Source organism: Apteryx rowi, unplaced genomic scaffold (assembly GCF_003343035.1).
Source record: "Apteryx rowi isolate R43461 unplaced genomic scaffold, aptRow1 scaffold_572, whole genome shotgun sequence".
Lineage (NCBI taxonomy): Eukaryota > Metazoa > Chordata > Aves > Apterygiformes > Apterygidae > Apteryx > Apteryx rowi.
In genome coordinates, this window is record NW_020450841.1 from 500,165 (window position 1) to 516,310 (window position 16,146).

Here is a 16,146-nt window from a genome sequence, read left to right on the forward strand (position 1 = left end):
AGATTTTTTTTCCACAGTTCCTAGCTGGCCTCTGAGAGCTCCACTCTTTCCTGAAGCTGCCAAGTAAAAACCTTTTTACTTAGGTCCAACAATCTTATCTTGGCTTATCGCTCTTACCAGCTTTCATCCCAACTCCTTCAAATGGAGAGCAAGAGGAAGCAGTCGCTGGGACACAGAGATAAAAGAGAATAGAAGCAGGACATTTCACTAGGCTTTAATGCATATTAAAACAGGGGATTAATGTATTTTCATTTTCACGTTGTGCTTTATGGGCATCTTACTGTACCTCTGGTGAAGTAAAGTGACCTTTAAACCTCTCCGAAGTGGATTGAGGAGAGAGCTGCTAGCACTTCTCCAACTTGAAAGAGCTGAGTAGTACAATATGTATCTGATGCAAGTGCAAGGCTGATTTTTTTTTTTGACTGAAGCTCTGTTTCTCCTTTTCCACAGGGATTCCTGAAGAATGAGAAAGATAATGCATTGCTGTCAGCCATTGAAGAGTCCAGGAAGAGGGTAAGTTGGAAGCAAGCACCTGGAAAAAAAAGGGGAGGGGGAGAAGTGTGGGGGAGAGAAAAATCCCAAGGAATGGTTTTATAAATCAGATGTTTAACAAACTGGTGGAATTTAAAAGGACTGTATCTTTCACAGAATATAGCCTAATTAGAAGTTATGAAATACACGCTTAGATTTTGCAGAAGAAATAATTTTGTCAGTTATATTTCAGCAGCAGTATTCAGTAGGGTCAGGAAGTTCGTAGAGTTAAACCTGAGTTTGTACAAGCAGCTGTTGTATGTTAGGCACAGCACACTTGCTCCGACCCCCTCTGCACGAGAGCCTTTTTTTTTCTAGAGATGATAATGCCAGGATACTGGGTTTATTCCCTTTCTAACGCCGAGAACTGCCTTGTGCAATGACTTTGCATTCGGGGATGATGCTCGGTGAATTGTAGCTGTCTCTTCAGGTTACAGAGTTGAAGTGTGTCGCTTCCTGCATATGACAATATTCAGGTCTATGCAGCAGCAGTGCTGTAAGATTTAACTCTGTCTGTAGAAGAGCCGGAAAAATCATACGGCATCATGCTGTCCAAAGCAAGTCTCTTGTACAGGCAAACCAGTCCTCAAAGCGATGCAAAAGAAGTTCTTACAGTAAGAATGTAAGAGTTCTCGCTTCGGGTCAGTAAAAGGGTTCGCTGAGCTCAGGTTTCTGTCCTCAAGGGGACCGATTCCTTGAGAGTCGGTAAGAAAAAAGGCAGGTACAAAGTGAGCCTTCCCTAGCTGAACTCTTGTCTCTTCACCCCCAGCAAGCAGTTGTTTTGAGGATTTCCTGAGCTAGAGGTTGTCTGACATGAAATTTTTCTGGTCCTGTTCCTGAATCTGTTTATGCTTTTGGTATCTGTCATGTTCTGGGGTGATGAGTCCCACAATCGAATTATGCAAAATCCTTCCTGCTGTTTGTCTTGAACCTGCTGCCTGCAAATGTCATTGCGTGTTTCCTACTGCTTATGTTATGATTATGTTTCCCTACGTGTACACTTGGGACATCACATCAGGGTTAAAACTGATCCTGGGCTTCTTTCAAATGATGAAAAATAGTACTTAAGCATTATTAAATTATTTTAATTATATACAATTTACTGCAATTATTGATGAATACTTAAACCCTTGTTGAAATGATTATAGTGAAGGTAAGAAGACGACCACCTGTATTCTATATGAAAGTATAAAATGATTTGTTTCTTGTTTTCTTAATATATAAAATTTTACGCGCTCATTGCATGCGTGCACCAGAACTAAATGTTTGCCAAATGTCAGCATCTCTTATCAACTCAGTTATACTGCTGAACATTTTGCCCCTTAATTGATACTATCCTAACAGTGGGCCATAGTGAGATGAAAAATTTATTCAGCCGGCCAAAGCATGTAGGTATGTACGCTGTGGCAAACCATTGTGCGAAAGAGGGAGAGGAGGAGTTGGGAAAGGGAAAAGTGGAAGATCCAGTATAGCTTATTCTGGTGGCAATAGAAGAATATCTCCTGTCCCTGTATACTTGAGGCTGTCAGTTAGCATTGCACTAATGATAAAAGGAGCAGCTGTGAAGCGTCATCTCTGTCCCAGTGCTATTGCCAAAATAAGGAGTATTAAGCAAACTTCTTTCCTTCCATAAGTTCTCCAGTCAGATCTGAAGATATTGTAGCACATCAGCCATTTTAAAGGTAAAAGTATGTTTGTTCTCAGGATAGGATTACCCTGTTTACTTTCCTGACTTTGAGGCTGAGAAAGACTTTCTGGTTCTTTGGCATTGACTGATTTTTTTTCCTTAATTTCGTTTTTAGTTTAAGATTCTTTTGGAAGCTTCATTCCTAACCTATTTCCCTTTTAAAAGAAAAACTTACTAGTAAAAACCTCAAAATAAAATATGGGAAATAAACATGCATCTCTCTTGAATGTAATAACAGTGAAACCTCTGTAGTCTCCAGGGAGGTTAAAAGCTAGCTGTTGGTAGAGAAATTAGCCTCAGCAAGCTGAGTGGATCAGTGATGACCTGGAAATTGTGCATGCGCTCTTTGGTGGTCGACAGCTAAATTAAAGGACAGTTGTCGGTTGAGAGGTGGGCAGAAGGCAAAGGCGGCACCTGCTTTCTGAATCCCCCTATACTTGAACAGGAGGCCTGTTAAAATAATATGCAGCATGTCCATGAGCTCTTGAGGGCTGACCAAGTTGACTGAACTAGTTAATATTTTCTGTTTTATATTTAAGATGGTCTATTAATAGCAGAGCTAGTTAGTGACTGCACATTGTATGGTGTTTCTGTATATTCCTTAACTCTTGTTGTTCGCGAACAGACCTTCGCTATGGCTGAGGAGTATCACCGAGAATCAATGCTGGTTGAATGGGAACAGGTGAAACAACGGATTCTTCATACCCTGCTTGCATCAGGGGAAGACGCTCTTGATTTTACCCAGGAAAATGAGGTAACTCTCGATCTTTCCAAGCACTATGCGTAGTCAGGCACAGCACTCACACAGCTAGCGTTCCAGCACTGCTGATACCACATTTGGATTATTGTGTAGATGCAACTGTGTGAAAAGAGCAATATCAAATCTCTAGTTAATTCTGAAATGGCTGTGACGGGCAGAATGCTTTGCCTGGCAAAATTTCAAACCTTTACCCTTGCGTTTCAAACTGCTGACCCTGCTTGAGCAGAGGGGTTGGACCAGATGATCGCCGGAGGTGCCTTCCAACCCCAACTATTCTGTGATTCTGTGAAATGATTATTTTTATTAACTGATTGGTACAGGCAATGGAGTCCTATTGCTGAAACTATGTATTATGCCACATATGTGCAATTTGGAACCTTAGTCACTAGATCAATACTCCCACGGGACAGAAAACACACTGGGGTAAATATTATCTTTGGGAAACTTTTGCAAGTCTAATGAGATCAGATAGCTTCTCAGCTCTTCTATAGGCCTTACAGTATCCCTTTCCAATATCCCTCTCTACTTGCCAGAATTTATGGCTTTTCTTAGGAGGGAGCTGAAGTTTCTCAGGTTTCTTGGCAAACTCAAATGAATATTAAAGTAAGGAGTATGTTTTTGTTACCTTGATTTCTCACAGAAGATGCCATTTCATGCAGGTTAAAGTTTTGTGCCTCTAAGACCTCTAGTGTTGAGCAATTCAAGGTTAAAATAACCAGTAGTGACCAAAGATGGTGAAAAGGTCTTGACTAGCAACTTGTAACATAGCATGAGGAACGTTTTAACTTAAAAGCTGCAGCTTACTCCCTTAAAAGAAAACGTTTCAGTTTTCTGAGTGGAATAAGGCATAGTCACATGCAGAGTTGTGGGAACTGCACCCCTCTGAGCTAGAGGCATTGGACATCAGCTGCGATCCCCAGAGCACAAAGTTGCATCACAGCCTATCATGCAATGTGCCAGACAAAACCGTCACCTTCAGAGGATGGGGTAGGAGGTGGGGAAAGCACGCTGCTGCGTTTTAAGGCCAGAAAACAGACCCATTCTTTTATAGCCTTGTTATTCCCCCCTTTTATTTATATATTTATATATTTAACATGCATATATATAAATATATGCTTATATATTTATTTAAATATATAAATGTGTGTTAAATATATATTTTTATATGTGTGTGTGTGTGTTAAATATATATATATAAAGCTGCTGTTCATTGGAGCGACTTATGGAGCTGCAAACTGCATTAAAGAAAAGCCCTTGGTGTTAATGGGCTATGACCTGTATAGGGATTTGGAAATAATTAAAGTTGTTAATGAAATGTCCCTTTCTGATTGCTGTTCTTTTAAATATAGGTTAATCCCAGTTAGCACACGTCTTTTTATAGAAGCTATCTTCTTGAGAAAGTATTTTACTGATACTTTACTGTGACTTTTCAGCAGGCTGTCCAGCTTTCCAATATTAGAAATGCTAAATAATGCAGGGTGAATTCATTTAAAACTAAAAGCAGCTACCCCATTATCTTGAGAGATGAGTCTGAAGACTTGACAGCTATACTGATAGCTTCTAACATCTTCAATTTGTGAGTTATTGGTTTGGGGTTTTCCTTTTGAAGCATAGATATTGGCTGCTAGGAGAAGCAATGTAATCTACTCTGAAATGGCAAAACGTCTTTTCCGATGTTGCAATATCAAAACAGGCACTAGCTCCAGTCCAAGGCACTTGAGATGCCAAGCATCAAATTGGTGGGAGGAAAAAAATCCATTGAATAGTTTTCATGAATTAGTTTAAAGACTGGATATATGCTATCACTTGGTAATAGTCCACTCTCCCTTTCAAAGCGCTCGTCGTATCAGTGTGTCATTTCAAGAGCATTTAAAATCCTTGATATATTCCAGTCTTAGCTTCAAGAAGTCAAAGGTCTGAGAGGTTTGAAGTGCATCTACTGTGTTAAAAGCCTGTTATCTAACCTCCCCACAGCAGGTTGTTCTTCTAAAGCCTTGTTCCAGTCAAATAAGTTTTTTTTGTGCATGTGACACAAACAGACACAGCCTGTAGAATATAGTAGAGGTTTAATTGATATCCTCTGGAGATGGAGAATCAACTGAAAAGGCACAGATCCAAACGCAACAGGGGGCCAGTCTGCCTGCGAGCCAATTCTCAAGCTTTGGGCAAGCTAATTTGGGCAGAATGAAATACCAACACATTATTCGTGGAAATAAGACCAATTAACAGGCAAACCTCGTGTTTCAAGGAAGCTAGCACAGGACTTGCCGCTCAGGTTTTCTGTTCCCCCTTGGCCGCCAGCCTGGCCCTTCTCCCTCAAGAAAAAAGAGAACTAATAAAAGGATGCTTCTTGGGGAAAGGGAGGAAAGCCTGGATTTATCTTCAAGATACCAAACGCCTGTGTTCTCAAGATGTTTGTTCTGTATCTTGTTCCACTAGGTTCTGAGGCATGTCGCATGTCCTTTTCTTCCAGGTTTTTCTCTCCCCCCACCCCAGCTTTTCCACTCTTGCTGTCAGGCAACCCGCTCCCAGAGTGACTGAGACAGTCGCTCGCGGTTTTTACCCTGCCCGCTGTATTGTGCCTCTGTATCCCCTAAAATCCCAAGCGTTGCAAGATGCTTTTCCGCTCTCCCGCCGCACCAGCACGTATTTCGATAGCGTCTCTCCAGCCCAGTCTCCTGCGAAGTTTTACTGCATCTGCTGGCCAAGCCATTTGGAGCGCTGACAAAATGTCTGCCCAGGCTTCTGCTAAGGAATGTGCCTGTGCATATGCATGCGCGGGCGATGAATAATGCATCTTTATGCGCGTGCGGTTCGGTGCATGAGTGACGCTGCATGCTTGGCTGAGTACAAATAAAGGAGGACTCCTTTGAAAAGCGGCATCGCTAGGCAAAATGAATTTAAAGATACAAATGGTTTTCAGGAACAGATAGTATCCAAAATAAATATTACAGCTCTGAAGAGTCTTTTGGAATAGACCTAAATTCAGGATAGGGAGAAGCAAGTGTGGTTCATAAAAACAGCACAAGCCATTTAAGCAACAGCAGACTGCATACAGAGAAGGACGTGTGTGTGCACGTAAACTTCTTCGGTGCTTCGTGCACTACCCGCTTTTCCTTTTTTGCTTTTGCTGCTTCAGTTGTGCTTAAAAATGTGACCTAATACATGATTTGTCTAAGATGTGCCTAGCTGCTGTTCTCGTCACATCTTTCATAATAACCTTTTCCCTGCTTGGTAAGTTCTGACCTGCTGCCAAAGGATGTCCCCAATCTCCTCCTTAACAGCAAAGATGCTGCTTTAAAATTGGTTCCTAGCTATGAAAGGACTGACTCCACAAATAGCCCTTTTGCAATTCCAGGTGGAGGGTGGAAACAGCCTTCCCCGTGCTGACTCACTGATTTAGTTTTCCTTTTGAAATTTGCTTTTAGCTCAGCTGTGAGACGCTTCAATGAGTTCAGGTTTTTAAGTTTAATAACTCAAAAGCCAGAAGGCAAGTATGAGATGGAAAAAATAGGAAATAAAGTTGCTCCCATGGCTCTTGAAGTAGGAAATTAAAGCACAGGAAAAGCAAGAAAAATATTTCTGGAGTTTCTGGTGGTGTGTTCCCCTCCCCCCCCCCCCCCCCCCCCGAAGGACCACAGTGGTAGTCGGCACTGGAAGAATTTGCTTTCAGTATGGCAGTTTTCAGCTGTGCCAGCTTGTTAATAAAAGTGATCCTTGAAGCGTACTGGTTAGGGTAAAATTAAAACTGGAGAAGGGAGAGGGGGAAAAAAAACAGCAGAACCCTGGAACAGTTGTTTGTTAGTTTTAGGCATGTACTTTTGAGTTCGGATCCTACTCTGTGGGTTTTAACCTGTCAGTCATGCTCTATCCTCCGGAACGACAGCCACATGGATGCTCTTCGGCGCTGCAAAACAGCAGAAGAAAAAGGAACGAGACTCGCAAAATAAAGCCGCGGTCCTTATGTTTCTGGTGTTTGGGCACTGATTGAAAAGTGACACCGAGTCACAATGTACCCTTCTGCTCTTGCGTTAGACGATGAAACCTCATCAGTAATTAATGACACTGTCCATGATTTAGCGTTGCTTTAAATAACTCTTCAATTTCTCTAGCACAGCGTAGGGGAAGGCTGCAAAGTGCTATTTCTGCCACCCCGTCTGTTTCCCGGGAAACCTGCTTTAACGGCGTCTTTGTTCTTTAGAACAAAGAATTTGTCGGGTTTTTAGGTGGGTTTAAAGGAATTTGTGTCAGATGATTTGGCGCTGAAAGAAAAATGCAAATAGTTTCAAATATCGGTGTCCATTAGGATTGACTGTGAGGAATGTGTTTAGTGTAAGTTTAGCTGCAGAAAGAATGGGACTTCTCTGGGGTTTTTTGGTAAGGTATTTTGTTTATACTACCTAAGATCTAAATGTATCTGTCTAATTTTATGATGAGGTTGGCATAATTTGAATTGCACTGTTACTGAGAAATTAATGCAGGGATAAATTCCAGAAACTTCCTTGATAGTTTAGATTAAAAAGATATGGTCCAAGTTCATCTTTGGTACCTTCATTCATTTATATCTCATTATATCAGGGACAAACAAAACTGGGTGGTATTCTTTTCTGTAGTCAGCTGTTGTATGCTATGCAAAAAGCGTAAATCACAAATATCACAAATTTCTCATATTTTCTGAATAAATATCAATGCCCTTAGCCTCACCTGTCAAGTTCTAGCAAACTCAAAACAGCTTCTTTCCCATTGCAATCCTGTGATTGTGTATGTCTTTAAATTTTAAATTGCTTAAAATTTTCCTATTCAAAGCTCCCGGACTTGGACAAATACAGCCATCGTCTTAGCAAGAGCGTATACTCAGGGGTGCAACGGAGCTACTACACAGTAGAAGATAAACTAGGTTAAACTGGTATCAAATTAAAATTAAAACAGTCTCTCAGGCCTTCCCAAATGCTTGAGGGCATAGACTGATCGGCACCATGCCTGCAAGTTCATCGATGTAGTATTTTAATTCCAAGTTGGGAGGGATACAGCTCTCCAATGGGAGATGCTTGTGAAAACCCACCAGCATTTCTTCCTCCTGTGAAAGGAGGAACTGCTACAGTGTCGCTCCCGGGAGAAAACAGGTCCATTTCTCAGATCTTCCCCCGAAATCTGTGCAAGCCAGCTCATTTAGGAACATGGGTCCTGCCCTACTGCAGCATGGCGGATGTCTGCAAAACTGAATTTTTAAGTAGGTTAAACAAAAGTGGAAATAGCAATTTTCCGTTGCATTTGAGCTTTGTTTAGGTTGTTTGCTTGCAAAGGCAGCAAGTCAGTCGCGTTTAATTGAGCTCTTCCAGGAAAGGCTATAACGTGCCCTTAAGCAATACTTGAAGGTGATCCTGTCTGCACATTAAAGTGCTAAAACTCTGGATAAATGGCGCAAGGGAAAGTAAAGCCATTTGACAGTATCGATAAGGTGCAGGATAATAGCTAACGAGGATGTGCAGCTAGCCGTAACCAACTTTAGCGGTTAAAAAGCTTTGTTTTAAAACTCTGCAAATGTACCTGCTCCTTCTCAGAATAAGTTATCGATTCCAATTTAAGGGAATATAGATGAACCTGAGTTATATGGTAATAAACCATGGCCGTTCCCAGTGCTTGCTTACAGCTACTTCCAGTATTTAGCTTATGTGCTTTGCATCCTCTCTCCTGGGGGAAGTAAACAGCCAGCTTAGATCCTCCTAATTGCACCTGAGCTAGACACCTAAAGTAAGTTAAGCGAGGTTTGTGGGGAGAGGTGTCATCTCTTACCAGACCAACTACGCCTGAGACAGTCAAATGAGCTTTTGGGCTTGAAGTCTGAAAATCAAAGGCTGTTGCTTCGGTTTCAGCCTTGAAAACATGCTTGCTTTGCTAGAAGCCTGTCTGCTCCTCCTCCCCTGTCCCAGCTCTGTCAGAGGGCTTAATAACAGGTATTATGCTTCCATACTAAGCTTGTCTTGCTTTTATCTTCAGACCATCGTGGCTATAGCACTGCTGTTGGAGCAGGCGATATTAAAGGACTGCTTACCTCAAAGGGATCTGTCTTTAAAATTATAGTACTTTTTTTTTTAATTTTCAAACACAAGACTTGTAATGCTGATGCTGAAACAAAGAATTACATTTTTAGGAAGCTGGAAAAACTGGAGAGTATTGCCTACTTAGTTGAGATTGTTTTTTCCACTGGGGTGGTGGATATCTGTGTTTAGGGGAGGTTACACCAAAGACATACCTATGATTGTGGCTTTATACAGTATAAGAAAATTATGGTGGTATTTTATTTCAGTTTTCCGCAGAGAGCACAAACTTTGCACGCTATGACTCTGTGAGCTGTGCCCCACTATACAGTGAGAACGCCTCAAGCCTGGCATAGGCTCTGTGGGTGGGAAGATGATTCATTCAGGCCAGAGTATTGCTAGCTTCCTTCCTCCCCTGCAGCAGACCAGCCAAGGGGCACTTCTGGGGAGATAATCGAATATTGCAGGCCCATTTTGAGTGTCTGAATACACGGCACTGGAGCAGAATTGGAACGTCAGACTTGCTAGACTGGATCCATTGAGCTGGTCAGTCAAGTTCGGCGTCCTTGCTGTGATGGAGGCGCAGACCAGATGCTTTGTGGGGAGGTACTGAACTTTATAATAGGCACCTTTCAGGAAACAAAAGCAAATTGCTATTAAAAGATACTATTTAGAGCAGCTGATGTCCTAAATCTAGAGAGCTGGTGGTTGGTTTGTGTGCTGAGTAGGGAGAATTTCTTTCACTTTATACATAAACTTGGTGTTGTGTTTAAGCTATATTAGGAGGCTAATAGGATATCGCATTGAAACTGTGCATTTTACTCTGTGAAGAGTTCAAGAACTTGGTAAGCTCTGTCAAGCATGCAGTTTTGCATTTGTACTTTGGGAATAGATACACTGGCAAAATGCATTGCAGTGGTTTTATACCTTCTGTATAGTGAACTGTCAGAAGACTAAAACTGAATACGAAGACTGAAGAGTTTGACTGTATTTGGGGAGAAGAAACATACCCAAACCTTTAATAACTGTTGTGCTTCTCTTTAAACAGCCTAGCTACGTCGGTGAGTTGGGCCCTCCAGGTCGCAGCTCTTTGGACAATGTGGAGATGGCGTATGCTCGGCAGGTGAGTGTATTGGAAAGGAATGCAAAAGCACAGTTAATAACATTTTCTGCAGAGATAGATACGTGCATAGAAAAATATGGCATGTTAAGCACAAAAGCATCTGTCTGGGTTTAAAATGCAGTTGGAAAATATAAGAAATTTAGCCTGACTTTTCTTGGAAATGTACTTGTCTATCTGCTGCATAATTTGCATCGAAAGGAGATCCTGAACGCCATGTGTGTTTATAGAAATAATTTGTGTTTATATAGTAAACTGAAATTCTTTTATGCTTTAAAAAAATTTTTTAGAACTCTTGTCAAAGTATAAAACTATGTAAATGAAGACTTTAAATTCCCTTCATTCTTACAAAAAAAGATGCTGAAGTCTTAATCCTGATGTTTGCCAAACTATATGCTCTTTTAATGGGATCACTTATGTGGAGCTCTAGCACACCAGCTATGCATTAATATGTCTGGCAGCATTAGAATGCCTCTGAAATTTTGCAGAGAAAACTGATAAATCTTTACATAACCAATTTGTTACTTTTGTTATTTGAGAAGTTCTGTTTACCAGCACTGTTAGAAGCAAAATGAAAGATAAGGACTTGATTTCTCAAAATGGAATATGTAAAACTACATAGACAAAGCGTTGCCTAATTCGCACACAATTACGCTTATTGTGTGCATTGGCTCAGTCTTTGCTCAGCCAGATAGCAGCTTGTACATCTGTTTTGCCATGTCTGCATTCAGTTATGGTAACCGTGTGCGGAAGTGAATCACAAAATAGGGTGCATGGTTGTGCTGATAGTGTATATTTGATTTAGTGAGTGTTATTAGTACATTATTCTGTCTTATCTCCACTGTAATATTCCTGCATTAAGGGCCTTCCTCGTGGTATGATTGCATCCAGCTACCATCATCGTTCCCCAGTATTTTGTGAACACAGAAAGCTCAACTTTTCTAGCAATGCTAGTGACAGGGAAAGCCTCTGAGTCACAGTTTCTTCCCGTGACGGGAGCAGGTGGACTTCCGTCAGATTTACAGCCTGCGTGCAGACTGGTTGTGCCGTGCCTTGGAAGCATGGCATTCGCATACCGGCTTCTGCTACCGGAGCAGTTCATGCAGCCGTCGTGTGCTGCTGGCAAGCCCACAGCGAAACCTGCCGCAGCTCAGCTCTTCTTAACCGTACCCTGCTTGAGCGCGAAAGAGCCTGCGTTTTAAGGCTGCTATCATATAGGGCTCCTATGGATTTCAGTGGGTAGTTAGGGCAGCCCTGAAGATCAGGCAGTCCGTGCTGTTCCCGTTCATCATTGGCTACAAAATGTGTTTTAATTATTCTAAAATAATTGTTCTTCATGCATTGTTCAGACTCTTTCACAGAAACACAGTGAAGTCCACAAACGTGATTGCACTCATGCTAGGTTCCGGCTGGGATCCCAAACTCAGCATCTTGTTTGTGCTGGGATGTTGGTGAAGCAGTGTATGTGAGAAGGGAGGATTTAGGGTAATCCAGCACCTCCTTTGCAGCACTGCAAATGATTATTTTTGGAGGGAGCTGGAAGGTGGAAGGTGTTTGGGCTGGGAGTAGAATAAACAATAATAGAAGTAGTAGTAGTAGTAGTAGTAAAGTAAGACCAAGATTTAAAACAAAACCAAGGTGGGGGCATACATTTAAGAGGAGGTTTTGGAGGGCCAGGTTCCCATGTTCTTTTCTCCTGTGTCAGGGTTCCTGGATGCTTCTGCCATAAAACAGCAAAATTCTGTTTCACCCATGTCAGCAGGTAGGAGGCTGCCACGCAAGGGAATATCACTGCCGTTCAGTTGTCGGGTCTCTTCTGGATCTTTTTCCTCCAACAGTTAGGTGCAATTAGTCTAACGTGGCATTTGGTGCAATGCTTTGCCCTGCAGAACCCCTGAGCAGCTGCATTTCTGTCCTCCTCCAGGCAGGCCTGGGGCTTTGGGTACTGTGGACATGCAGTCCATGCTGTTATCCATTCCTCTCTTGTGTCCAGATTAGGAGCAACTAATGTGGGAGGGAAGGAGAAGGGATTTGTTGGGGATACTCCGTTCTTGAAGCCTGGTTCAGGTTTTGCTGCCATGGCTGGGGAGGGAGAAGGGGAGAAATATATATCGTTAAACTTGCTTACTTTTGATATGTTTCAGATTTATATTTATAATGAGAAGATAGTGAATGGACATCTGCAGCCTAACCTGGTGGACCTTTGCGCTGCTGTTGCAGAACTGGATGATAAGGTGCTGCCAATAAGTTAACCTAAGGAGATGTATTTAATCTGTTTTCAGCTGTGATTAACAGCTTGCTGACATTGGTGGAAAAATACTGATATTGCCAAAAAAGAATTGCAGGGCTCCACAGAAAACACAGAGCCAATACTGGAATCTTCTTGAATACAGTGGGGCTCACCTGTGATAAACCTGGTAATGATGAAAATCTCTTAGCAAAATGAGAAAGAAAAGAACCTGGTTTCACAGCAATGTCCCATCATGAACAGTGAGCTGTTAGGGGAAAAAGTTGCTTTTCATTTGAAATGACTTTTGTTGTGTTTTGTTTTCAAAATTGACCTCCCAATATCCTTGTATACCATATTCTTTGAGCAGCATTAGCAGTAGATGAAAGGTGTGCTATAAGGCCAGGCAAAACCCCTAGGAGTGACTTTAAACCAATGTTCTGTCTGCTTTTCCTTTTTTCCACTCCTTCAGTTGTGTTGTTTTGATCCACCCCCAAAAAACAAATACATAAACTTGACGACCTTTGAGAAATGCACAGAGAAAATATTGCAGGAGGTCAAGTCATCAGAAATCTCTGCAAATGGGGAGAGCAAAAAGCTGTTTGGAAGCTGAGGCAAATGCCTTGGTCAGATCTGAGTTACAGATGTGCATCTTTGCTTTTTGAACAACTCTTCATTTTGTTTAGGGATGGTGTGGTGAGTTTCAATATTCTTGCTGCTTTGAAGCACTTGAGATCAAACACCTGCCCTTGCTGAAGCTAACGGTGCTGTTACTTCTCCTCAGTATTTTGCCCTTTCAGCAAAGATGCTCTGGTCCTGTAGACACTGCTATAGCTTCTTCTTTGTGAATGTGCAGACCTGGATGGTTTTCAGACTTTTTTCCTAACTGAGTCTTTGTCCAAGTGATCATTGTGATATAAATGTTTCTCATCATGGCTGTGATCGTACAGCTTTCCAAGGGCAACCAGAGCAATTGCTTAGTTGGAAAGCTGATGTAGTGACAGTATTTACTGAGTGGGATGTATGAGCTGGAAATGGGGAAGGATGCTTAGCATCAAATACCCAGCCTAGTTTTGGAAACCATTGTCAATCCTGCATGACAGTTGCAGGTAAAATCTTTATAGCCATCTTCTCCTTATACAAGAAGAATGCAGAGAATCCTGTAGACTCTGAATTCTGCTGGGCAGAAGTGGCTTACCTTCATGGTTGCTTTCAGTGTCTCCATTACAAATCTAACCTGACTGAAATTGTTCCCATGCTTCTGTGCTTTTTTTCCAGCATAAAAATACTGTATAGCTCAAAACGGTTCCTTGCTCATCTCTGTGCTAATCATTGTTGTGTGCAACGGCTCGTTTATAGAACATCTCTGAGATGTGGGCCATGGTGAAACAAATGACCGACGTTACCCTGGTTCCTGCTAGCGATGCCTTGAAAGTCCGGACCAACATGGAGGTGCGTATGGAGTTCGTGAGGCAGGCTCTGCACTACCTGGAACAAAGGTAAGGAGAATACTATGGATGGTTTGATGGTTCCTTAACAACAAGCCAGAATGACTTTGTAATACTGACAAGCACATCACTAAGTCAACTACATAGTGCTGCTTTCAGGAATGTCTGCCTGTCTTTTTTGTTCTGTGGGACTTAGAGGAGTCCCTTGGAGGATAGAACTGTTCTAGTTAAAAAGGCTTTGAGTCCACTGGGAAATCCTTTAGAAGACACAAAGACCTTTTATTCTTCCTTCCATGTTGCTCTTAAAGATTTTGTATCTGTCATAGTGATAAGATTTTTCACTTGTGGAAAGAGATTTATATCCCCTCCACAAAAATATTCTCCTTTTTCAGTGCTTCCTTTCTCCTGCCGATCACCTGGAGCTAGTGCAGGGTGGAAGTGAGGATAGCACTGTGGAGAAATCTGCTGCAATGAGTCAGTCTGATCATGCAATTTCTACACTGAAAGGTGTATGTAAAATTTCAAGGGACTGGAATTGAAACATCTACAAATCATTTCCAGACTGTGGAAAAGTGGCCTGCTTTCTGTCTCAGCAAATATCACAGGGGCCTAAGCTCCTTGACAGAGAAGATATTTGCACAGTTGCAGGCCATGGAGCTGACAGAATGGCTGTAGAGAGGAAGCCCAAAGCTGAATCCTCTGGATGGCAGTGTTACCTATTCACTGCACACGTGCTCACAGACCTCGATATCGCAGTGTCTCTTATCTAATAGCTGCCGACACCATGCTAGCAGGATAGTTCAACAGTGGAAAGCAAACAAGAGACACAGCATAGCGAGTAGGTGTTTGTCGCAGATACTGGTCTGTCATCTGAGCACTGGAGGTGCTGCACTTTGGTACAGTACCCTGGGAGGAGATGTTTTCATCTCCTGGCACAGCTTCCTCTTTGCCCCTAATGGTTGTTGAAATCTAGCACTGCCCACAGCTGTTCTTGCAGCAGTTGCTTTGGAGCAGGTGTTAGTGATTTTAAGCCCCGAGGAGCATGTGCTTAACTCGTCTGTAAAGTCAGTTGTTATCAAGATACACTGATGCTTGCCAAGGTTTGGCATAGCTTTTCACGGTCTTGTAGCCTGGTGGTCTGTAGCTAGGAAGGAAAGTAGGAAGTAGTATATATGCGCTAGTCCATGATGTGCTGCAGAGAAAAACAGGACCTCAGCTAATCTATTCCTGCTGCTATAGAAGTATTGCTACAGTGTACTAACTTTTGAGACTGCTGCCTCTAAACATGAATAGTTGTTATATTGACCTGCCATGATAAATGGCTTTCACAGGTTCTTTTAGAAGGTGTTCTCAAAGCTGCCTTTACCAGTTTGTTTTTCTCTAAATTCTCTTTATGTCTGCAATTTCCCTGTGATAAGTCCATGGCTCTAAGGTTTATGTTTGTCTGTAGTGGAGGGGAGAGGAGAGGCAAATGCATGTGTAGTATTTAAATGTTCTTTTGTAACAGCACTGAGAGTTAATGCAGTAGGATGGAAAGGATTTGTGGCAGTTGCATAGTTGAGCTGAACGTATTACTAAGAGCCCAATGAGAAGAACCTGCACTAGTGCACCACAGACTTCAAAGTGTGGTTTCTCACAAGGTTTCCAAATATCAGTATCTTCCTAAAGCAACATAACTCTTTGGCTAATTTTGTTGCCATGATAATGTTTCAACATCTGAGTAATTTGCTTAAAGATTGCTGATTCCACTGAATCTGGAAGGCAATGGATGTTTTTTGCAGCAAGTATATTTTAGCCTGTTCACGTGGTTTCTTTCAGTTACAAGAATTACACCTTTGTGACGGTGTTTGGAAACTTGCACCAGGCTCAGCTGGGTGGAGTTCCTGGGACCTACCAACTAGTCCGCAGTTTCTTGAACATCAAACTCCCTGCACCCGTCCCTGGTCTCCAGGTATGTCCATCTCCTTCAGTGACCGAGCTAAAATAATAACAAATCTGTTTGCTCCAGTACAGCCAGGAAAATAGACAAGCTTCCAGTGGCTTTGTGTTGTTTAAATTGTTTTAGGCAGTGGGTTCTTATTTCTTCTCCAGAATTTTTTTTTTAGTAAAATGGAAGGTAGTAGACAAAATCCCTTTGACTGAATTCAGAGCTAGTCCCAGAAGTATGGTGGTGGTCAGTAGTTCTAGAAATTATAGTCTCTTCTGATCATTTTTAAAGAGGTATTAAAGTGTTAAAATATGTTAAGATAGTTCAAAACAGCAAAAACATATTGAGATTTAATAGTCCATGTTATCACTTTTTTTCTTTTTTTCTTTTCTTCTTTTTTTCTTTTCT

The 16,146-nt window shown here is 41.8% G+C and overlaps 1 protein-coding gene across 3 annotated transcripts in view; it reads left to right on the forward strand.

Annotated features, from left to right (window-relative positions):
- NUP93 (nucleoporin 93) overlaps positions 1-16,146 on the forward strand; it is an 84,227-nt gene that overhangs the window by 48,859 nt on the left and 19,222 nt on the right. For all 3 annotated transcript variants that reach the window (XM_026082337.1, XM_026082339.1, XM_026082338.1), the window contains 6 exons: positions 451-513; positions 2,844-2,972; positions 10,065-10,139; positions 12,281-12,370; positions 13,723-13,862; positions 15,630-15,762. In XM_026082337.1, coding sequence (XP_025938122.1) covers positions 451-513; positions 2,844-2,972; positions 10,065-10,139; positions 12,281-12,370; positions 13,723-13,862; positions 15,630-15,762 — 630 coding nt within the window. The remainder of the gene's footprint in view (positions 1-450; positions 514-2,843; positions 2,973-10,064; positions 10,140-12,280; positions 12,371-13,722; positions 13,863-15,629; positions 15,763-16,146) is intronic.